This window comes from Doryrhamphus excisus, linkage group LG1 (genome assembly GCF_037039965.1).
Source record: "Doryrhamphus excisus strain RoL-2023G ecotype Guam linkage group LG1, RoL_Dexc_Guam_v1.1, whole genome shotgun sequence".
Lineage (NCBI taxonomy): Eukaryota > Metazoa > Chordata > Actinopteri > Syngnathiformes > Syngnathidae > Doryrhamphus > Doryrhamphus excisus.
The window spans coordinates 21,384,443-21,406,831 of NC_136357.1; the positions used below are offsets into that span (position 1 = coordinate 21,384,443).

Here is a 22,389-nt window from a genome sequence, read left to right on the forward strand (position 1 = left end):
ACATTAATGTTCGTCATCCAAGGGGCCTTTCTGTCTTTTCCCATTTGAAATAAATAAATTGCTGCTTTTTTCCCCTGTTTGTAAATCGTGTGCATGATACTCTGTTTTCAACATGTTCGATGCCACTGATTTTCCTGCCTCACACACACACTGATGTTCTTATTTGGCCTCATTGCACTGCAATTAATTGGTGATCTGATGAAGTAGAATATCAACAGATGGCAACAAAACATCATTAAAAAAACCTCAAATGAACGCATGCCACTTACAAGTTGCATATGTGCTGTCTGTGTTGCCAAGAGGTCATTAAAATCCAGCATTGAATAGAGAAATATGCCTGATACTTCATTAACAGCTTGTGGAGTTCATTAAAAAAATTACAGACGATTGCCTACAGCTACAATTTGAACCCGGCGCTTATTCACAAATTTGACTTAACCTGTAAGCAAGCTAACACCTTTCTCTGAATGTCCGACGTAGCCTGTGTTAGGGATTATTGTGCCTGCAGTGAGATCATTCCAACCTGCAATAAAAGTCTGTTGTTGCGGCAATTAAATCTGGTGCTTGTGTGTCTCACTCAACATTACAGTAACATCACTGACACTTAGTGACCAGTGTGATAAAGAGGAGGTTCTGTGCACGTTCTGTCAAAAGTTTCCAAAGTGTAAACCGGGGACCATTTAAAGGGCTGGGTTGTTTTTTGCAATGTTGCAAAAATAAATTTGTAATATTTGGAACAATTGTGTCATTTTAGGAGAACAGAGTAGAAATATTCAAGAATAAAATGATATTTTAAAAAAGTCAGAGAAAAAAACGTAATAAAATTAAATTTAGAAAAATGAGGTTGGGTAAAAAGTTATAATAGTATGGGAATATTGTCAGAATTATAGGAATAAAATCATAGTATTAAAATAAATAAAATATAAATATAAATATAAATATAAATATAAATATAAATATAAATATAAATATAAATATAAATATAAATATAAATATAAATATAAATATAAATATAAATATAAATATAAATATAAATATAAATATAAATATAAATATAAATATAAATATAAATATAAATATAAATATAAATATAATATTATAAAATAAAGTCATAGTATAAAAAAAGAATGTTTACAGAGATTTTTTCAGAAGAAAGTTGAAATAGTTGGAAAATTATTTAAAAAATGCCAAAATGGGCAAATTTTGCCCTTATTTCACTAAAACTGAGATGCAGTTTTTCCTTAAATATATAGAACTACATGTGTGTATATCGACATATGTTGCTTAACAAAATATCAATATCATTTTTCACTATGTGGCCCTTGCAGGAAAAAACCTTGAACAGCCCTGAAATAAACCAAACACACGTCATAACGATGATTCAAGCGTTCCCTAGCCGGGATCTGTCTATAGTGTCCCAACTCAGAAACCAGGCTTCCATGAGGCACTCCAATAGCTTGTGAGGCGCATGTAACAAAACAGGGACATACTGTATTTGGGCCGATATTTTTGTCAAAACCCAAATCTGACACAACCGGGGCGCACGAAAACCGAGGTTCCACTGTGCTAACAACCCACCCATCCATCCGTTTTCTATACCGCTTATCGCCAGCCAATCACAGGGCACAAATAGACAAGCAACCATTCCCACCCACAATTTGGAGTGGCCAATTAACCTAGCATGTTTTTGGAATGTGGGAGGAAACCGGAGTACCCGGAGAAAACATGCAAACTCCACACAGAGATAACCAAGCAGAGAATCGAACCCAGGTCTTCCCGATTGGCGTTTCCTACCTGGGAGAGATGTCGCAGCCCTGCTGCATGAAGGCGCCCAGGGAGAACCAGAGCGAGTTGAAGATGCCAAACTCATTGGGGGGCTGGTCGCTTGGCGGACCGTCGGTGCCCTCCTCGGGCTCCTCGGTGTGCCACTCGTACGGGCTGAAGCGGCTGACCAGGAAGAGCACCACGCTCACGCCGATGTAGGCGAACACGATGCACATCCAGATCTCGTAGGCCAACGGGTCCAGGAAGGAGAAGACGCCCGGTTTGGATTTCTGGGGCTTCTTGATCATGATGGAGATGCCCAACGACATGAAGGGCTTGGAGAAGTCAATCACCTCTTCCCGGACCAACGTGATTGTCAAAGGGGCCACAGCGATTTCCGCTTTCTGTGGAACGTTAGAATAGAAAAATAAGTCAAGTTAGCACAAAGGAGCTTCGCTGGAATCATCAGGGAAAGAAAGAATGTCTTTACAGCGCAGGGAGGCAGAACTGAAAATCCGCAGAGGAGACACTTTTGGAGACTAATGGCAGCATTGCTGACCTTGTCGGCTCTGCTGGGCCATAAACAGCTTCATATGGATGACAAGTATTTCACGTTTTGTTGTTGTGACCCATTGACAATCAAGACCAAGGGATTGAAAGTTCTTCTTGGCAGAAGACAACAGAAAACACTCAGCAGACGGCGTCCGGGTCCTCAAACACACCATCCGTCTTCTATAGCACTGATGCTCAGATCGTGGTACGAGAACCACGGGTGGTTCAATGGGGGCTGTTTTTTCATTTGATCACAGAATTCAAAAAATATAATTTCACAAGAAACCAAAAAAAAACTTTATTTTTATGAGAATAAAGTGAAAATATTAACGAAAAAAAGTTTTTATTACTATTTAAATTATTTATTATTAAAAAAAATTTTAATTCATTCATTTTCTACCACTTTTGCTCACGAGGGTCGTGGGAGTTGCTGGAGCCTATCCCAGCTGTCTTCAGGCGGGAGGCGGGGTACACCCTGGACCCTGGATAACCAATCGGCTCAATTTTTTAATTATATATAGTAATTTTAAGATAATAATGTTGTCATAAGGCTGCATGGTAGAGAGTGGTTAGCGCGCAGACCTCACAGCTTGGAGACCAGGGTTCAATTCCACCCTCGGCCATCTCTGTGTGGAGTTTGCATGTCCACCAGTCCAGGGTGTACCCCGCCTCTCGCCCGAAGACAGCTGGGATAGGCTCCAGCAACCCCGCGACCCTCGTGAAGAAAAAGCGGTAGAAAATGAATGAATGTATAAATTATCGTAATAAAGCCAAAATATTAAAAAAATAAAATTGACAAAGATTATTTATAAAGTAAAAAAAGGACAAATAGTCACGTTTATATAAATAATAGGCTTTTTCACCAATATGACAAAGCTGAGATACAATTTTTGGTACTCGCCAAATCATATATTTTTGTGTAAAAATTCAACAGTGGGAACATGGCAACGTTGCACATGCTGGTCCACACTGCTTTACATTACAAGGTCACTAAAGAACACTGTTTAGCGCTTTGGTCCCGTCCCTGCCTTTTCGGACAAGGACAAGAGCGACTAATTGTTGTCGTAATTCCCGTTGACACTGAAATGACCCGGAGTTAATAACGCAGACGATCGAAGAGCAAAACAGAAAGAAAAGCTTGCAACTTCATTTGCGCAATGGATGAGCCGTCCTTAACGAGACGCGTTGGTTTTATGGAGCCACTGTAAAAAATCCAGAGTGGAAGTAAATCTTCCTTCCTTCCTCGAGGACCCTCAGACCTCCTCAAACTGCTGCTGGCCGGGACTTCCATTACACAATTCATTTGTGCTCTTCGGATGCTTGCGGCATCTCAGTGTGCGAGCCGACGTTAATGGCGCTGCTTCATTTTGTAGCAGCTCTGCCCACTTGGCTGAGAAAATGCATTGTGAGGTTGGGTCATGTGTACCAATAGACAGAAACCGTGGTGTGTGAAGATGCCACTGAGGGCGACAAGTGATGCCCAAGAAAGTGAGAAAAAAAATCCAAAGCGACATGACCTCTGTGAAGAAGTGATTGCCCCCCTGTTAAAACATAACTGAGATTAATTGAGATCTATCAGTGTGGAAAATATTATAAAGCCATTTCTTTAGTTTGGGACTCCAGCAAACCACAGTGAGAGTTGTGAGGGATGCCTGCTGCAAAATTTGCGGGGTCACCGTTTGACAACCCCGCACCACCTGAAGCTCCAGTGTTACACTGACTGACAAAACACCCCAGATCACGATGGACCCCCCACCATGCCGGGTAGAAAACATCTTCTTGTCATGCCAGTAACGTTGGAAGCCATATAGATCGCCAAGGTAAAAAATTTTCACATTAGAGTAAAACTTTATTCCACTTGTCAATGTCCCATGTTCGATGCTCCCTGGCAAAGTCAAAACGGGCAGCTTGTCTTTCGATTTGTTTTTTCTTTTTGAAACCCTTTTCCCGCAGATGCCGTCTGATGGTTGTTACCCTTCATTTGGGTCTAGAACCCTGTGTATTGACCGACAGCCAATCGGATCCTCTGGCTGAGTGCAGGTCATTCTTTGCAGTCTACCACTTTTTTTGTTCTGTAACGCTCCAAAAATGTGGAATGACTGTCTTACTGCGTCTAACCTCAGCAATGGCACGCTAAGAGGGGCCTTGTTTATGCAGCCATCAGGAGGGCATGACCGTGTCAATGCCTGACAGAAAATGATGAAATTTTGAAAAATCTATTATATGTCTATATATATATATATATATAGTATATATATATATATATACGTCTATAGCATGCCATGGGGCCGCTTGACACGCCGGAGACGGCTCCCTGGGACGCCGTGGTCAACTTCACCGTGACTCAGTGCCATCAGCTAAGAGGCGCGAGAGGGTGAGAAAAATGCCACTTTGTGAAAATGCCAATTAGCTCATCACAAAAGCGAGGACGCTCTCCGACTGCAGAGTAGAAGAAAGTCAGCAGAACAAAGTAAGAACATGTTTGCTAATCACGCTTTCAATTATTCACACTGTTTGGGTCCTTTAAAGCACATTTTCTTTTGAGAACCGCCTAAACTGGCATGAATATGAAACATAATGCACGGAATGACTGATTTCTCACATTGTTCTATTTCATCTCGGCTGAATCAACGTTTTTGCAGCGCGCGTGACAAAACAATGAGGACATTTTCAGCATTCAGCAGCTAAAAATCAGCTTTTCAACGTTTTCACTGGAGAGTTAAATGTCATTATGTGTTGAGTGACAGCATGTAATTAAAGACTGCCTGTCTGGGAGAAAAAACACTGCTTGTTAAAGGAAACATGTTGTGTATCTGTATGGAACCCTTGGATACAGAGTTCATGGTTGCGTACGCATGTGCGTCCAACAATACGCAACACGGAGGAACACTTGTTGTCATTCCTCCTTCGTCGCCATGGCTACCGTGATCAAACGGTCAGATGGCCTTCCAGTGATTGAAAGGACTGTAGCCATTCCATTGCTGTTTGTGCTCATCACTCAGCGCTGAGTCAATTCTTTGTTTTTAAACAATTACCGTCTTTTCCGGACTATACGCCGCACTTTTTTTCATAGGTTGGCTGTTCCTGCTACTTATACCCCAGAGCGACTTATAAATGAAAAAACTATGTTACATAAACACTGGACACCTTTTCTGTTCATGTTTATTTTTGGTGTAGCTGAATAAGCATTGTGTTAGCATATCTTACACCTATTCCGCCTGTTCTCTATTCTTTTATTGGTAGAATAAATTACCTGCAAAAAATGCGACTTATACATGTTTTTTTCTACCTTATTATGCATTTCTGGCCTTGTGCGACTTATACTCCAGAGCGACTTGTAGTCCAGAAAATACGGTATATTGTCTGATTGTGCAGCCTCGTGAATGGTGCCATTCAAAAGCGTATCAAGCTAACTGCTACTTTAGCAGAGCTAAAAACAGTGACTCATTATTATATTATTATTTTTAAACGATCCTATGATAGAAGTTAATATTGCAGTCGAACACGGTGCTAAAAGGCAAAGCGTTAAGATAAGCTGTTGTTATCATTATTATCTAAAAATGTTATCAATATGATTATTATTATGCATTTTCAAATCCAATTTTAACACCATAATGAATCCAATTCAGGACCCATTTCACGTCCACACTAGCAAAAAAAATCCTAACAAACATGAAAGAAACTCAGAGACTGAATATTGATATTTGAAATGAAGTAATGCTAATACAATTTGAATACATTTCCAAACCACACTTAAGACACTTGATGAGATTTTTTAGACATTTTAAAACATTCAATTATTGGATTTTAGACTTTGTAATACGTTTTAAGATCCCTCGGATACCCTGTGTGATGGTGGTTCCGTGGGGGAAGAATAGACACTTCCAAGTCATATGTGGGGGCAGTAATCAACCATCCATCCATCCACCCATTCATCCATCCAACCACCCACTCACCCATCCACCATTCATTCATCCATCCATCACCCACCCATCCATCCACTATTCATTCATCCATCCATCACCCACCCATCCACCCACTCACCCATCCACCCATTCATCCATCCATCCACCCACCCATTCATTCATTCATCCATTCATCACCCACCCATTCATCCATCCATCACCCACTCATTCATCCATCCACCCACCCATCCATCCATCACCCACTCATCCATCCACCCACCCACCCATCCATCCATCCAACCATCACCCACACATCCATCCATCCACCCATTCATTCTTCCATCCATCAATTCATCCATCCAACCACTCACCCATTCATCCTTCCATCCACCAGTCTGTCCGTGCATCCATCCATCCACGCATTCATTCATCCAGCCATTAATTCATCCATCCATCTACCCATTCATTCATCCATCCACCCACCAATTCATCCATCCATCTACCCATTCATTCATCCATCCACCCACCAATTCATCCATCCATCCACCCACCAATTCATCCACCTATCATCCATCCATCCATCAACCCATCCATCCATTCCAAGTCATATGTGGGGGCAGTACTCCTTTGTTTATTAATTGGTTCTAGATGCGACTGTGATAGCTTAACTTCCTGTGTGCGACCTTCAAAATACAATACAAAATAAAATACAATATTTAACATGATGTTGTTGTGTGAGGGATGACTGCATAATGACATCACATCACTGCTCTCTGCTTGTTCCTGCTGAAAGATGTATTTTCATCAAAATTATTTAGTACTCGGAATTCCGCTCAGGCACGCCAGAGACCCAAATAAATGGTCCATAATGTGTCCCCCACAACCAAACATCCAAAACCCTAAAAAAAGGAAGACCTCTTACCCCGTACACCAGCTCCCCGACCATGCCGTTCCAAATCTTCGTCTCTGGGTCCCGGGCGCCGTACTTGCCATCAGGGACGATGGAGATCTTGTACTTGATGCCGATGTGTTTGGCGATCTCAGAGGCCAGGTCCACGCAGTATCCCTCGTATTGGTCGTTGCCCTCGTACATCTCCCAGTTCTTCTTAAGCATCACATAGGGACCCTCCTACACAAAGGGGGGGCGGGGCACAACCAGTGAACCATACCGTCAAAACAATGCAGACAAACAAAAGGGACAACGGAAAAATGCATCCAGTTGAGGGAAACTGGACAGGAATATCATTTGTTTTCCATGACAGCCATCAGTGACCATACAGAAATGAAGAAAGAGATCAAAGAGTCTTTAAGGATGTTCACACTTGTGGTTTGCTACTTTCTACTTTTGTTTGGTTTGCTACTTTCGCTTGTACCAAAATGCTAACATTGCAAAAGTGCGAACTTTGGTGCAGCTGGCTTGGCGTTCACGCTGGTATTTTATTCACGGGACCAAAGGCTGCAATCTTGACATACAACGAGACGTATCTAATATTCCAAACCAAAAGGCCATCTGCTGTGTTGAATACGAAGCTTATTTTTACACTTTGCAATATTTACCAGCTTAAATATCACCAACAGCGTAACCTGTCCATCCATCCGTCCGTCCATCCATCCACCCAATCACCCATCCATTCATTCATCCACCCACTCACCCATCCATTCACCCCTCCACCCATTCATTCACTCATTCATCCATCCACCCACCCAGTCATATCCATCCAGCCATCCATCCACTCATTCATCCATAATCCATCCATTCACCCATTCATTCATTCATCCATCCACCCATCCAATCATCCATCCACCCATTCATCCACCCACCCACTCACCCATCCATCCACCCATACATTCATCCATCCACCCAATCACCCATTCATCCATCCACCCATTCATCCATCCACCCATTCATCCATCCACCCACTCACCCATCCATCCACCCAATCACCCATCCATCCACCCATTCATCCATCCATCATCCATCCACTCATTCATCCATAATCCATCCATCATCCATCCATCATCCATCCACCCACCCATTCATTCATTAATTCATCCATCCACCCATCCAATCATCCATCCATCCACCCACCAACCCACCCACCCATTCATCCATATCCATCCACCCATCCATTCATTCATCCATCCATCCATCTTCGTCCTCTTATCCAAGGTCAAGTTGCGGGGGCAGCAGCCTAGCAGAGACTTCTTCATCCATCTCGTCCATCTCCTCTCGTTTCCAGCCAAGTTGAGTGACATAGTCCCTTCAACGTGTCCTAGGTCTTCCCCTGACTTGATGCCCAAGCCCTTTCATCTGGTGGTTCTACTAGTTTCCCACAGATGACAGTGCTTCCCACCTACCCGACGTAAAAAAATAATTTCAATCTTGTCCTATCAGCCACGACCAAAGCTTATGACCATAAGTGAGGGTTGGAACGTAGATCCATTGGCCATTTGAGAGCTTTGCATTCTGGCTCTCTTCATCGTGACAGATCCATGCAGAGTCTGCATCACCGCACGAACCCGCCTGTTGATCACGCAATCTCTTAAGTGGTCTTGCCCCACTTGTTTGGTGCCGCAATCGCGTTCCCACTTGATCAAACGAACAGTGCTAGCAGAGCAAATCCCCGGTTCCTTTAACGGTTCCTTCAACAGTTCCACGGTTCCCAAAGAGCTTTTTTTGTTAGTCCACAGCAGATTCTAAAAATACAATTTAATAAAAAACAATACAGTAGTAATTTTACAAGATTAAAGCCAAAATAGTTAGCCAAAGGGTTGTAGTTTCATGACAAAAAGTTGCAATCTTATGAGAATGTTGAGAGAAAAAATGTAAAACACTGAAATATGTTTTCAAATGTGCTTTTACAAGTTATAATATTATGAAAAATATTGGGAAATATTATATAATGTCAAAATATTATGGAAAATATTATTATTATTATTATTATGGAAATATTGTCACAATTATGAGAAGACAATTTATCAGAAGAAAGTTGAAAATATTTGAAAACAAAAAAACATCTGCATTTTCACAAATTTTAAGAGAAAAGACAAAATATTAAGAGAACATTTTAGGACAATAAAGTGATCAGGAAAAATAACAATTTTATTAGCGTGGGGAAAATAACATTATGGAAATAAACTGAAAATATTGTGGGAGTAAAATCATGATATTATGATAAGATTTTTTATGAAGAAAGTAGAAATATCACAATGTCAAAGTGAAGGAGATATACCGCATTCTAGAATAAAAACTTCTCCAAAAATTCTGTCATTTCATGACCGTTTTATTAACCATGCAACAAACAAGAAAACGGACAGTCTTGTTCTTTGGAGATTAATTGGACTTGGCTAATCGCTCTCTCCAGTGCTGGCATTGCAATCACCTTAAATGTGTTTGAATCAAATTGTAAACTGTCCTTGAGACCCCATAGACTCATTTCACAGCTGGGGAGCCCTGTACAGGGGCCGGTCCCAACAATTTGGACACCCGTGCTTTAACCCGCGCCAACGTGACAAGTGTGAAGGCAGCCCCGAATCATCTTTAAAGCGCCATACCCCCCCCCCCCCCCCACCAACATAAAAAGCCACGCATGAGTAATCGCCATGATGGCCTCATGCTGGATACGCTCGGCACACTCTGGGGGTTTAGCAAAAAAAAAAAAAGTCATCAAAATGTTAATGTGGATGAGGCACAGAATGAAAGGAAAGCATGACTAAGCAGAACGGGAGGCAAAGCTGATGGGGAGAAGACGTGAAAAATGAGCTGCAGTCAGACTGAGCGACTGCAGACAAATAAATAGAGGACGCACTCGGCCTCAGAGTCCGCACGGACGGGGTGACAACCCAGATAGCGGATGGTTCTGGATCGCTGGCGTCATCGGAGCGGAACCCCGTCCCCCCACCCGCCTCCGTGTTCCCCCAACAAATGACTTCTGTCAGGCGAGGCGGTCCTTCTACATACCGACAGCATTGTTGACCGCTGGCAGCTACGAGCTAAAACAAAAACAACGCCGCGCTGCACAAATTCAGACATTTTCCAAAGACAATTACCGTAATGACACAAATATGAGACAACCCTGAAAATATGACAAGACATCTTATTTTTGGTAAAAATAAAAAAATGAATCGTCATTATGAGTCAAACAAAAACTGGTAGAAAAGCCAAGTGGGTCGCTTATTTTTACGCTTCCACGACGATAAAGAATGTGTCACAGGCCACTTTTCTAAGCGCGACATCATGCGTTAGGTGTGAAAAACTGTTTACCCCTTTTGTGATGTCTTATTTTTATTTCTTAAATGTTCCAGATGTAATGTAATGTAATTTAACTGGTTGGGCTCCCCTTAGCAGCAACAACTGCAATCAAGCATTTGTGATAACTTGCAATGAGTCTCTTCCAGCTCTGTGGAGGGATTTTATAGAATTGTCATGCAGGGCTGCACGGTGGGTGGAGTAGTTAGCGTGCAGACTTCACAGCTAGGAGACCCGAGTTCAATCCCACCCTCGGCCATCTCTGTGTGGAGTTTGCATGTTCTCCCCGTGCATGTGTGGGTTTTCTCCGGGTACTTCGGTTTCCTCCCACATTCCAAAAACATGCTAGGTTAATTGGCCACTCCAAATTGTCCACCATATTTTACTGTTGTTATGATGTTCCTTTTCAGAAATGCAGTGTTACTTTTACACCAAATGAAATGGTGGAGTCATGCAGTTCATTCGATGCTGTTGTGGGGTCTTTTGGGTCCTTGTGGTAGGGGCAAACACTTCACACCATATATATTATCTGTTTTTGCGATAATTAGGGCATAGACAACCTTTTTATAACCTACTAAATATGGATTTTAACATTAATAGAGTCCTCTAGACAGTAAATAGCACCCCTATAGTCACCTTTACCCCCCCTGTTACCCAATATAGTGGCCATAATAAGAGACAATAAGACATAAATAAAACCCGTTCCTGCGTGTGTTGATGGAAATGTTTTTTCTTGTGTTACAGGAGCCATAAAAATAGCCACAAGATTGCAGAAGCTAATTTGATAAGAGCTCGGCAGGGATCATGTGAATGGAAAAACCACACATGACGTGAAATTTTAACACATGCATGCACACAGCTGTAAATGGTTTGTGTAATATTAGTAAATAAATGATTCTGATGTAAAACAAGCCCTTTTTGTGTTATTTATGTTGGCATAGTTGTGTAGATATCTGAGCTGTCACAAAAGAAACCTTTTAGACTCAACCCCCCCCCCTTTTTTTTTTACTTTGACTTATCCAATATCCTCCATTTAAAGACTCGTAGGCACTTTTAAAGAAATACTACAGTATTACAGTAACTACAGTATTATTGTTTGGTATTCATGGAAAACAATGAGTCCTGCTCTTCTATTCATGCAGTACTTTGGATGGGATCTTAACGGGACCTAGTATGCTCATTTTTTGACCCTTTGTATTGAGTTGTGGTCTCCTATAGAGCAGCTACACACAATAACCCGCACAGACCACGGCTCGCCTCCGGGCATTCCCACTTCGCTGTGATTGGTTACACTCCCAAATTGCTTCCCAACTATAAAGCATGTAAGGAATTCTTCCCCTCTGTGACATCACAAAGGGCCACCTTTACCATGCCTTTTCAAACGGAGCATTTTGAGCCATCCCAAACTTCTTTCAGGGCTCACTTCCAAATAGACAAAACTCATTATCTGAAACTTTGGCATGGTTTAACACAAGAATACAACATTCTAACTACATTTAACACATATTTATTTCACTTTTCTGTGCATTCTAGTGCAAGAAAACAAGTTAAAATAAGCTAGCTAACATCAGATGTCATGTGAAATATATATTTTGATGCTAAAGCCCTCAGAAAACAAGTAAAATTCCCTATTTACATAACTGACTTGTACTATATTAACCAAGCTGCAGCGATATTGTTATTGTAGCAGCTAGCACGCGCCTCGCCAGCGTCATTCACAGACAAAAGAGTGGACATCTAGCTCTCCATTTAGCTACAAAGACTCAACAAGATGCAATCAGCATTTTTTTTTACCTGAGGACTGGAGCACACGTCTTGTGGTGGAAGACACAGACATGCTGTGGAACTAGCATGCGTATGTGTATCAATGGTATTGCCTTGGAATTATGTTTCGTGGTGTTTTAAATCATCAAAATACAACAAGATACTGCAACTATTCCATGTTATCATCAGTGTACGTGTTAATGCGTGATCACAACATGGATAGTGGATTTTTTTTCCAGAGGGCTTCATAGTCTAAATAGGTGTGTCCCAATGACGTGCATTGTTAGCTAGGTCAAATTAACTAATAATTAATAATTAGGGATAGATTTTTTTTGCCCCACCCTGAATTGAAATCCTAGAGAAAGTGATAACCCCAGGGGCCCGCCCAAACATTTGAGAAACACTCTTGTAAAGTAACAATACAATACTATAGATAGTACAGTTGCTCTATTACGTAGATTGCTGTAAGCTACAGTGCATCCGGAAAGTATTCACAGCGCTTCACTTTTTCTACATTTTGTCATGTTACAGCCTCATTCCAAACTGAATTAAATTAATCTCTTACCTCAAAATTCTACACAAAATACTCCATTATGACAATGTGAAAAAAGGTTTTTTTTTAACATGTTTTGAATTTATTAAAAATAGAAAACAAAGAAATCACATTTACATAAGTATTCACAGCCTTTGCCATGAAGCTCAAAATTGAGCTCAGGTGCATCTTTTTTCCACTGATCATCCTTGAGATCTTTCTACAGCTTAATTGGAGTCCACCTGCAGTAAATTCAGTTGATTGGACATGATTTGGAAATATATTAACTGTCTATATAAGGTCCCACAGTTGACTGTGCATGTCAGAGCACAAACACCAAGCAGGAAGTCAAAAGAACTGTCTGTAGACCTGCGAGACAAGATTGTCTTGAGGCACAAATCTGGGGAAGGATACAGAAACATTTCTGCTGCTTTGAAGGTCCCAATGAGCACAGTGGCCTCCATTATTCGTAAATGGAAGACGTTTGGAACCACCAGGACTCTTCCTAGAGCTGGCCGGCCTTCTAAACTGAGCGATCGGGGAAGAAGGGCCTTAGTCAGGGAGGTGACCAAGGCCCCGATGGTCACTCTGTCAGAGCTCCAGCGTTCCTCTGTGGAGAGAGGAGAGCCTTCCAGAAGGACAACCATCTCTGCAGCAATCCACCAATCAGGCCTGTACGGTAGAGTGGCCAGACGAAAGCCACTCCTTAGTAAAAGGAACATGGCAGCCCGTCTGGAATTTGCCAAAAAGCACCTGAATGACTCTCAGACCATGAGAAACAAAATTCTCTGGTCTGATGAGACAAAGATTGAACTCTTTGGTGTGAATGCCAGGCGTCATGTTTGGAGGAAACCAGGCACTGCTCATCACCAGGCCAATACCATCCCTACAGTGAAGCATGGTGGTGGCAGCATCATGCTGTGGGGATGTTTTTCAGCAGCAGGAACTGGCAGACTAGTCAGGATAGAAGGAAAAATGAATGCAGCAATATATAGAGATATCCTGGATGAAAACCTGCTCCAGAGCGCTCTTGACCTCAGTAGACTGGTCATGTACCTTGACCATATAGACAGTAGACATTAGCACACAGCCAAGATCTCAAAAGATTGGCTTCAGAACCACTCCGTGAATGTCCTGGAGTGGCCCAGCCAGAGTCCAGACTTGAATCCGATCGAACATCTCTGGAGAGATCTGAAAATGGCTGTGCACAGACGTCTCCCATCCAACCTGATGGAGCATGAGACTTATTGCAAAGAAGAATGGGCAAAACTGCCTAAAGATAGGTGTGCTAAACTTGTGGGATCATATTCAAAAAGACTTGAGGCTGTAATTGCTGCCAAAGGTGGATCAACAAAGTATTAAGCAAAGGCTGTGAATACTTATGTAAATGTGATTTCTTTGTTTTCTATTTTTAATAAATTCAAAACATGTCAAAAAAACCTTTTTTTCACATTGTCATAATGGAGTATTTTGTGTAGAATTTTGAGGTAAGAGATTAATTTAATTCAGTTTGGAATGAGGCTGTAACATGACAAAATGTAGAAAAAGTGAAGCGTTGTGAATACTTTCCGGATGCACTGTATTAGTTTGATAAGGTTGTTGTGTATGACACTCATAATATTGTGACTTAATATTACATAACATTGGAATTTCTGGCTACTAAAATGAACCATAATTATTCTCGCAAAATTATGACTTTTCTCGTTCCATTACTGCTTAAATTTTTTTAAATTAAATTAAAAATTTTTAAATACATTTTTAAATTATGTTTTGTAGAATATGATATGAAACAATTGGCCACAGGCCACAAATGGCCCCTGGGCTGCACTTTGGACGACCCTGGATGTTTCACTATATTGTTAATAAATGATTCAGTGAAAAAAAAAACATCGAATTAATCATGAAAGTCATCAAGAACCAATCAGATCACTGATCCCGCCCGCCACTTCATTGATGGCTGATCGAATGATTATTAATATGGTATTGAATTTAGTGATGAAATAAATAGAAATACAACAAAGTCAATTGATGTTTTTTTTCATTTATTGCAGGCTGAAAGTGTCGCCAATGGGTGGATTTGTTCTAGCATGGAGCTGATGGAACTACCCGAGTCTACTAAAGGTATTCTCACCTTCTGCCGAGGCCACACAATGAACGTGGTTCTCCACAAGAATGTCACAAACGTAGCAAACAAACATCAAAAGAAAGCCACGGCAGCAGAATGTGATGCGGCGTAAAGACGTGACAGATATAAACCACCGCAATCGCTCTTCAAGCTGGCTGGGTGAGTAATGCAGGTAGTTGTGTGGTGAGGGGGGGCGTGGGGGGGGATTGACAGATTTAGAGCAAACATGAAATCAGTTGGGCATCCGCAGTCTGCGCTTGGTTCGGGGAAGTACAAGGTCCGTCGATCTTTGCAGGGAGCCCCCCACCCCCAATCCAGGGTGCGGGATTTGGGAGCGAGATGGGAGTGTGAAATGTGTGACACAGACGGACGAGAGAGGTGGGACCATGTTGTCAAAATGGGCGTCCGTTCTTGACAATCCTTCCATTTCCTCTCAAACGGGGCTTCCTTTTCTTTCCTACAAGCAAGGCGTTCATTAACGGCGGCATCGCCTCTCAGCGTCTTCATTTCGGGGGGGTGTGTCTCGTCCATTATGGGCTTTCGTATCCTTCCTTGCATCCGGCTGGGGGCTCAGTTTCTTAAAATGGGGTTCCTCACCAGGGGCTGAAAAGAGGGGAGGATTGTGCTGAGCTGTCATGACCTCCAACCACCTCCTCCATCATCCATCATCCTCCTTCCTCCGCCGCTCGGCTGCTCCAGCCATGCAAACGCTGGACGCCTTTACAGATCATTTCTCTCTGGAAGTCTTTTCTAACGACCACAGCTGGTTATGGAACCGTTATTGGCCTTTTCAGGTGTTTATTGTTGCAATAAAGCAGCTGCTCCTATGAAATTTCACTTGTTTCTTTTAAAATGCAATAAAGGGCGAGGGTGCGTTCACACTTGTCATGTTCAGTTCCGTTCAAAAGGGGATGTCCAAACTGAAAAATCGAAGTATGCGTCGAGGCATTTTGATATATATATATTTTACATTTAGGAAAATCAGCAAATATTTTTTAGTTTGAAGTCAGCAGCATACTGTATATTTCATATATCTGTACACTTGTCCCTCACCACTTTGATTTTCATGACCACACGTTTTAAAAAATTATATGACTAAATCTTACAGTTTGGTGGTTGTATACGGTTTGTTAGCAGATTTTTCTAGCATTTTCAAGCATAAAAATGGCTAATTGAAGTAAAATACTTCATATGATCATATGTGGTTGTTGCTTGTTATACCTTGGTCATAACACAGTTATGAGTTATGTTATTGTCACTTGCTTCACACTACATTACCCATGAAGCATTGTGCACACTTGCGTAACAATCCAGCAATTCTTTACGGGGACCTATTATGCTAATTTCCAGTGCTTTGTATTGAGTTGTGGACTCCTATAGAGCAGCTACACACAATAACCCACACAGAAAGCTTTCTAGATCTTCCAGACCCTGTACCTCTTTTTGTAGTATTTCAATTGACTTCCTGCTTCCGACCCAAACAGTCCGTTTAATTTAGTCCACCCCCCCACTCCTCTAAGTACGCCCACTCCGCTGTGGATTGGTCACACCCCCAAGTGCTTCAGAGGAATTCCGGTCAGGTAGCTCCGCTTTTACGGATTGATTTCATTGTATGAAACAACACTAGAATTTGCAATAAATAAACATGCATAGGCTAAAAAGCATAAATAAAGAAAAACACTTTATACTCAATATTGTTCTACGATTCCACTAGGAATACTATACATCATTTTAAACCGTCAACAGCTTTAGGCGGTGATGGATGTCATAGTTTTCTTTTAAAAGTCAGTCTTTCATTCTCACTTTTCACCCAAAGAAATGGAAATGAACCAGTTCAAAATTGAAATGAGGAACTATGAATGTGAACTATTCATATTGATACTGAACTCAACTTCATGAAAACTATCAACTTGGGGCATATTATTTGACAAAAAATCGGTCACTAAAAATCATCTATTAATTCATATATTTTTGACAAGCAGTCATAAGAGTGAAGCGTGAAGTGGTGAGGGACAACAATCTAGCAAATACTGGAGATGGAATTTAGGTTGATAAAGGGATGCTCTGATCAATCGGCTACTGATCGGTATCAGCCGATTTGCATGAATTGATAAACGTATGTAGCATCTAGCATGTAGCATGCAGCGAGCAACTCCCACTCACTTTCCCTCCCACAGTCAGGCCTGCCAAACCCCAGACAAACATGTCTGCCGTGTGGAACTTACCTGCCTGTTTATGAAAGTGATATAAATTTAGTACCCTGCAAAACATGCCATGAAAACTAACGGTCAGAAGTCGGAAGCAAATAACCCGGAAAAAAATAGTTGAATTCAGCAGACGAGATAAGCAGCCTTTCTCTGGTTTGCCGACTGCTCTCTCACTTGATAGCAGATACCAGGAAGTCCTTCTAGAACACATCAAACTATGTACTCTCACATCCAAGGCTCCTTAAAGAAGGTGTCTCATCCTCTGTAAGTTTCACCAGTGACACTCAAAAGTCACAATGTCAAAGTCAAATATGTTTTTGTATCCCTAGTACGCCTAGCAAGCATCCCTCGTTGATAAATTTTGTTGCATCGAGTATACGTATAGTAAGTATAGGGATAAGTATACGTATAAGTCCTTTCTCTATGCCAGGGGTGTCCAAAGTGCAGCTTGCTTTTCTATTCTCAACATCAACTTAAGAGAGAAAAACAAATGATGATGAAAAAGTGTAAACCTTAAACATCACAGGCCACCCCATTCCAAACGACTACTAGCTACTACTAGCTAGCAACAAGTAGTTTCTTTTCATTCCATCAAGTGTGAACGCAACCTTAAAGATACAACTTTTGGTGCAGCAGTAGTTTCCGCACGGCAACTAGAGAAATAAATACTGAAGACTATTTGACTATGAATTGCAAAAGCGAGGCGGTGAGAGATAAAAGTGCAGCTGACGCCAGTTTCAAAGGTTTACTGGGCTCCTGAATCCCCTTCAAGTGTTACGGTTCGTGCCATTTGCGGAAAATGGTCATCAATAATGATGTTTGTCACACTAGAAAGGGCTCTTGGCAGAACAAATTGTTGCTAATGCTAATAATGCTAATCATCATCACACATTCAGAAGCACACGCCGCTCTCTCACCATGATGGTGGTCACCACCACCGTGCGGTTTTCCATGCCGGACGTGTCGTTGGGAAGGTGCGGCGAGTCCTGGATCAGCACCAGCTTGTCGGCGTCGTTCCAGTAGCCAATCTGAGAGGAAAGAGCAATGTGAGACAACTGCAGAAAGTACCAGCCGTGGATTTGGAGTGATGACGCATTTTGTATCTGGATTTTTGGGATCAAATAATTGAGTTGTGGCGTCTATTAGAGTGGGGGCCACAATTTAAAGCAATACCATAGTTTAATTATAACTGTTTTTATTTTCCTGAGGAACAAAATAAGGATTTTTTTTTCTAGGTGGGGCGTTTATTTTTTATATATATATCAATTACTGACATGTATTTGATGCCCCACCTTGTGAATTATTGAGCCACGGCATCAATAGGCTGAGAGGTACACTTGTTGAAGACACAGTAGTTTACTTAATAAATATTAGGGGTGTCCGATATTGACTTTTTCTTTTACTTGAAACACCAGGCAAATAATTTGGTCACTGATACCAGTATTAAAAGATATACAGTAGTTTACATATCAAGATAAATTTTTCTTTGATGTAAAAGGGGGTATTTACTCAAGGAGACTTTCATGTCTTTTTGTAAGAATGATGGCTTATATGAGCGTGGAGACCACTTTTGAAAATGCGCGTTTGTTGACCACAGTTTTGTTTTCACAAATGTGTCATTTATTTGAGGTGAGGTTTCTATTTATTTTTTGTGAATGATGCACCCGGCAAATAATTGAGTCACAGCTTTTATTAGAACGAAGGCCACAATTTCAGAATTTCTGAAAATTCTTATATTTTTTCATTTATTTGAGGTGGTATTGGTGAATGTTCCTAAAAGGAATCATCAATGAATGTTTTTCGGTGTATGATGCAGCCGGTGAATTATTGAGTTATGGCATCTATTCGAGCGGAGGCCACTATTTGATGAAAATTGGTATTTTCCTTTGCCAGGTCAGCATTTTCAGCCCAGCGTCATCAAGGTAAGTTGATCGTGTAAATCAACAGGACCTCTGAGGGCCAAAATATGGCGGTGCCGGGCAAGCAACTGCGGCATCAACAAAGACGCCGTGATTGGAGTGTGATTGGCTGCCAGCGTGGATGACTGAGAAACGAGTAAAATTCAGGACACACACACTGTGTCCTCACAGGACCTTCACCGTAGGAGGGAGGACAGGCCTAAGCGGCGTTTGATTGATGGCGACTCCTCCCTGCTCCCCTTACCCGCCCCGCCACCTCGCGCTCAATTTCCTTCCATCCGCTCCCCCGTGCACTCCCCCCTCTTTTGCCTATTTCCTCTCTACTTCCTCCCTTCCTGGAAGAATGTTGGTCATTCACAGCTACTCCCAAAGTAACTTTTATAGATGGTGATGGAGATGTACAATGAAAGAAAAGTGCGGCGTGATGTTTTACCCGTCTGGGTCCATTATTCTTCAGCTCAAACACGTCCATCGTGTAGTTGACCCTGCGGCCATAGTGGTCAAACTGGACATTACCTGTTAATCCCTGCAGCCGCACCTACGCAGACATAACAAAAAAAAATAGATTATTACCACAATGAACACAAAAGTGACTTTTTAATGATGTTTTATTAGCTACAAGGCCGCCTTCCTGATTTATTTATTTTTCATGTTTGTCACGTCATTTTTCATTTTTCACTTTCAGATCATCAAATAATGTAAATATTTGTCATCAAATAATGTAAATATTAGTCAATGACAACATCACTGAACACAAAGTCCATACATCCAAAGCTACACGGCCTTGTGTGAAAGAGTGATGGCCCCCTAAAGCTAATAATAATAATAATAATAATAATAATAATAATAATAATAATAATAGGTTGCCCCCCCCCCTTAGTAGCAACTGCAATCAAGTGTTTGTGATAACTTGCAATGAGTCTCTTACAGCGCTGTGGAGGAATGTTGGCCCACTCATCTTTTTAAGGTCACCTTTGAAGGTCATGCTCAGTAGGATTCTGGTCAGGACTTTGACTAGGCCAATCCAAAGTCTTCATTTGGTTTTTCTTCAGCCATTCATAGGTGGACTTGCTGGTGTGTTCTGGATCATTGTCCTGCTGCAGAACCCAAGTTGGTTTCAGCTTGAGGTCACCAACAGATGGCCTGACTTTTTCCTTACGGATTTTTTGGTGGACAACAGAATTCATGCTTCCATTCATCACAGCAAATCTTTCAGGTCCTGAAGCAACAAAACAGCCCCAGACCATCACACTACCACCACCAAATTTTACTGTTGCTATGATGTTCTTTTTCTGAAATGCAGCTTTACTTTTACGCCAGATGTAATGGGACACACCTTCAAAAAACATTTGTCTCGTCAGACCACAGAGTATTTTCCCAAAAGGTCTTGGGATCATCAAGCTGTTTTCTGTCAAAATTGAGATTAGCCTTCATTTTTGTTTTGCTTTGGTCTTGGAACTCTGCCATGCAGTCTGGTTTGGCCCAGTGTCTTTCTTATGGTGGGGTCATGAACACTGACCTTAACTAAGGCAAATGATGCCTGCAGTTGTTTGGACGTTGTTGCGGGGTCTTTTGTGACCTCTGAGATGAGTCCTCCATGCTAATGGGGTAATTTTGGTTGACCGGTCACACCTGGGAAGATTCACCACTGTTGCACGTTTTCACCATTTGTGGATAATGGCTCTCACTGTAGTTGGCTGGAGTCCCAAACTTTGGAAATGGCTTTGTCTTGAACTTGCCTTTACCATTTCCACACTAATAAATCTTGAATAATCTCAGCTAGGGCGGCACGGAGGTCGAGTGGTTAGCGCGCAGACCTCACAGCTAGGAGACCAGGGTTCAATTCCACCCTGGGCCATCTCTGTGTGGAATTTGCATGTTCTCCCCGTACATGCGTGGGTTTTCTCCGGGTACTCCAGTTTCCTCCCACATTCCAAAAACATGCTAGGTTAATTGGCCACTCCAAATTGTCCATAGGTATGAATTTGAGTGTGAACGGTTGTTTGTCTATATGTGCCCTGTGATTGGCTGGCTCTCGCCCAAAGACAGCTGGGATAGGCTCCAGCACCCCACACGACCCTTGTGAGGAAAAGCGGTAGAAAATGAATGAATAATCTCGGTTATGTTTTAACAGGGGGCAATCACTTTTTCACACTGGGCCATGTAGGTTTGGATTTTTTTTGTCATTTAAAAACTGCATTTTATGTTCAGTTGTTGTTTGATGATCTGAAACATTTAAGTGTGACAAACAAACATACAAAAATATTGTATATGTGCAAGAACAGCAGGCTTCACTAGAAATAAATCCTTGAGCACGAGCCCTAGCTAGATGAGCCAGCACCATGTACCGCATATGTCCACTGTTTGACAAAAGACAGCTTTGTAGGTAAAAAAAGTCTTTGCTTTTCATCTTAAATAAAGCTCTGCCAACTGTCCGTCATTCAGCTACAGACGTGGGAGCCGCAAGTTTGAACGTTGTCATGCATAATGTTAGCACTGTTAACACAACTATGATAATGCCGCTAACATGTGTTTCCTCCTGTCGCAAAACTTAATGCTACTACGTTATATGTTAGATATGGCATCTACAGCATTGGACAAGCGCAGAGTATCGTGTATGAAATACACATACAAACATACTGTAGCTGGTTTCATTAAGGCTCCACACACACGTTAGTATGCTAACTGACACACTTCTACTGCACTACTGTGGGACCTCCATACTTGTGGTGAGGAAGAGCAGATTACGGGAGCGTTCAATGGCAGCATCTGCCAGGCAAGCAAACCGTGTCCTCTTCGGTCTGACCTGTTTGAGAGTACGCTCCATGTCGATGCCCTGGTTCCATGGGGCGGCGGGGTTGGCCAGGCAGTCGCCGGCGTTGCCCCTTCTAGAAATGTCCACCTTTTGCCTTCGGAGGTTCCTGAAGGCCTCAGCCATCACCATCACCCCGTCGTAGGTCAACGCTGACGTATACTGGAAGACAGATGGAGAGAATGCCTGAGGGAACAAAAATTAAAGAACGTACAGTATGTTTCTTTGCTTATAGAATAGTAGATTATCAAGACAACCAATCACATTCGGCAGAGATGGGCATGATCAATTCATGTATTAATTAGTTAGTCAAACCTCAGTTGAGCTAAACTCAATTAGCTACGTTGTGTAGTCGCTATGCTTTCAATTAATGGCATTAATGGCAATTAAAGGATTCCAGGCAGTCGGCCATGTTGGTCCTAGTAGAATGCTGCCTAAGGCGACTGCAGAAAAAAGTATTATACATTTTCAAAGGAAGGGGTGTCCAAAATACAAATAAAAAATAAAAATAGAACAAACAATTGCAAAAATGGGAAAATTATCAGTAATTTCACAAGAAT

At 41.7% G+C, this 22,389-nt stretch overlaps 1 protein-coding gene across 5 annotated transcripts in view; it reads right to left on the bottom strand.

The window, feature by feature from the left end:
* Window positions 1–22,389, bottom strand: part of LOC131132419 (glutamate receptor 4) — a 145,100-nt gene that overhangs the window by 19,840 nt on the left and 102,871 nt on the right. For 2 of the 5 annotated variants that reach the window (XM_058078026.2, XM_058078024.2), the window contains exons 7-11: window positions 21,824–21,991; window positions 19,451–19,555; window positions 18,016–18,126; window positions 7,144–7,350; window positions 1,795–2,168 (exon numbers count right to left, since the gene is read on the bottom strand). In XM_058078026.2, the coding sequence (XP_057934009.2) occupies window positions 1,795–2,168; window positions 7,144–7,350; window positions 18,016–18,126; window positions 19,451–19,555; window positions 21,824–21,991 (965 nt within the window). Of the gene's footprint in view, window positions 1–1,794; window positions 2,169–7,143; window positions 7,351–14,692; window positions 15,495–18,015; window positions 18,127–19,450; window positions 19,556–21,823; window positions 22,016–22,389 lie in introns of those variants that run through there. The other 3 variants (XM_058078022.2, XM_078791907.1, XM_058078025.2) reach the window with 2 other exon arrangements.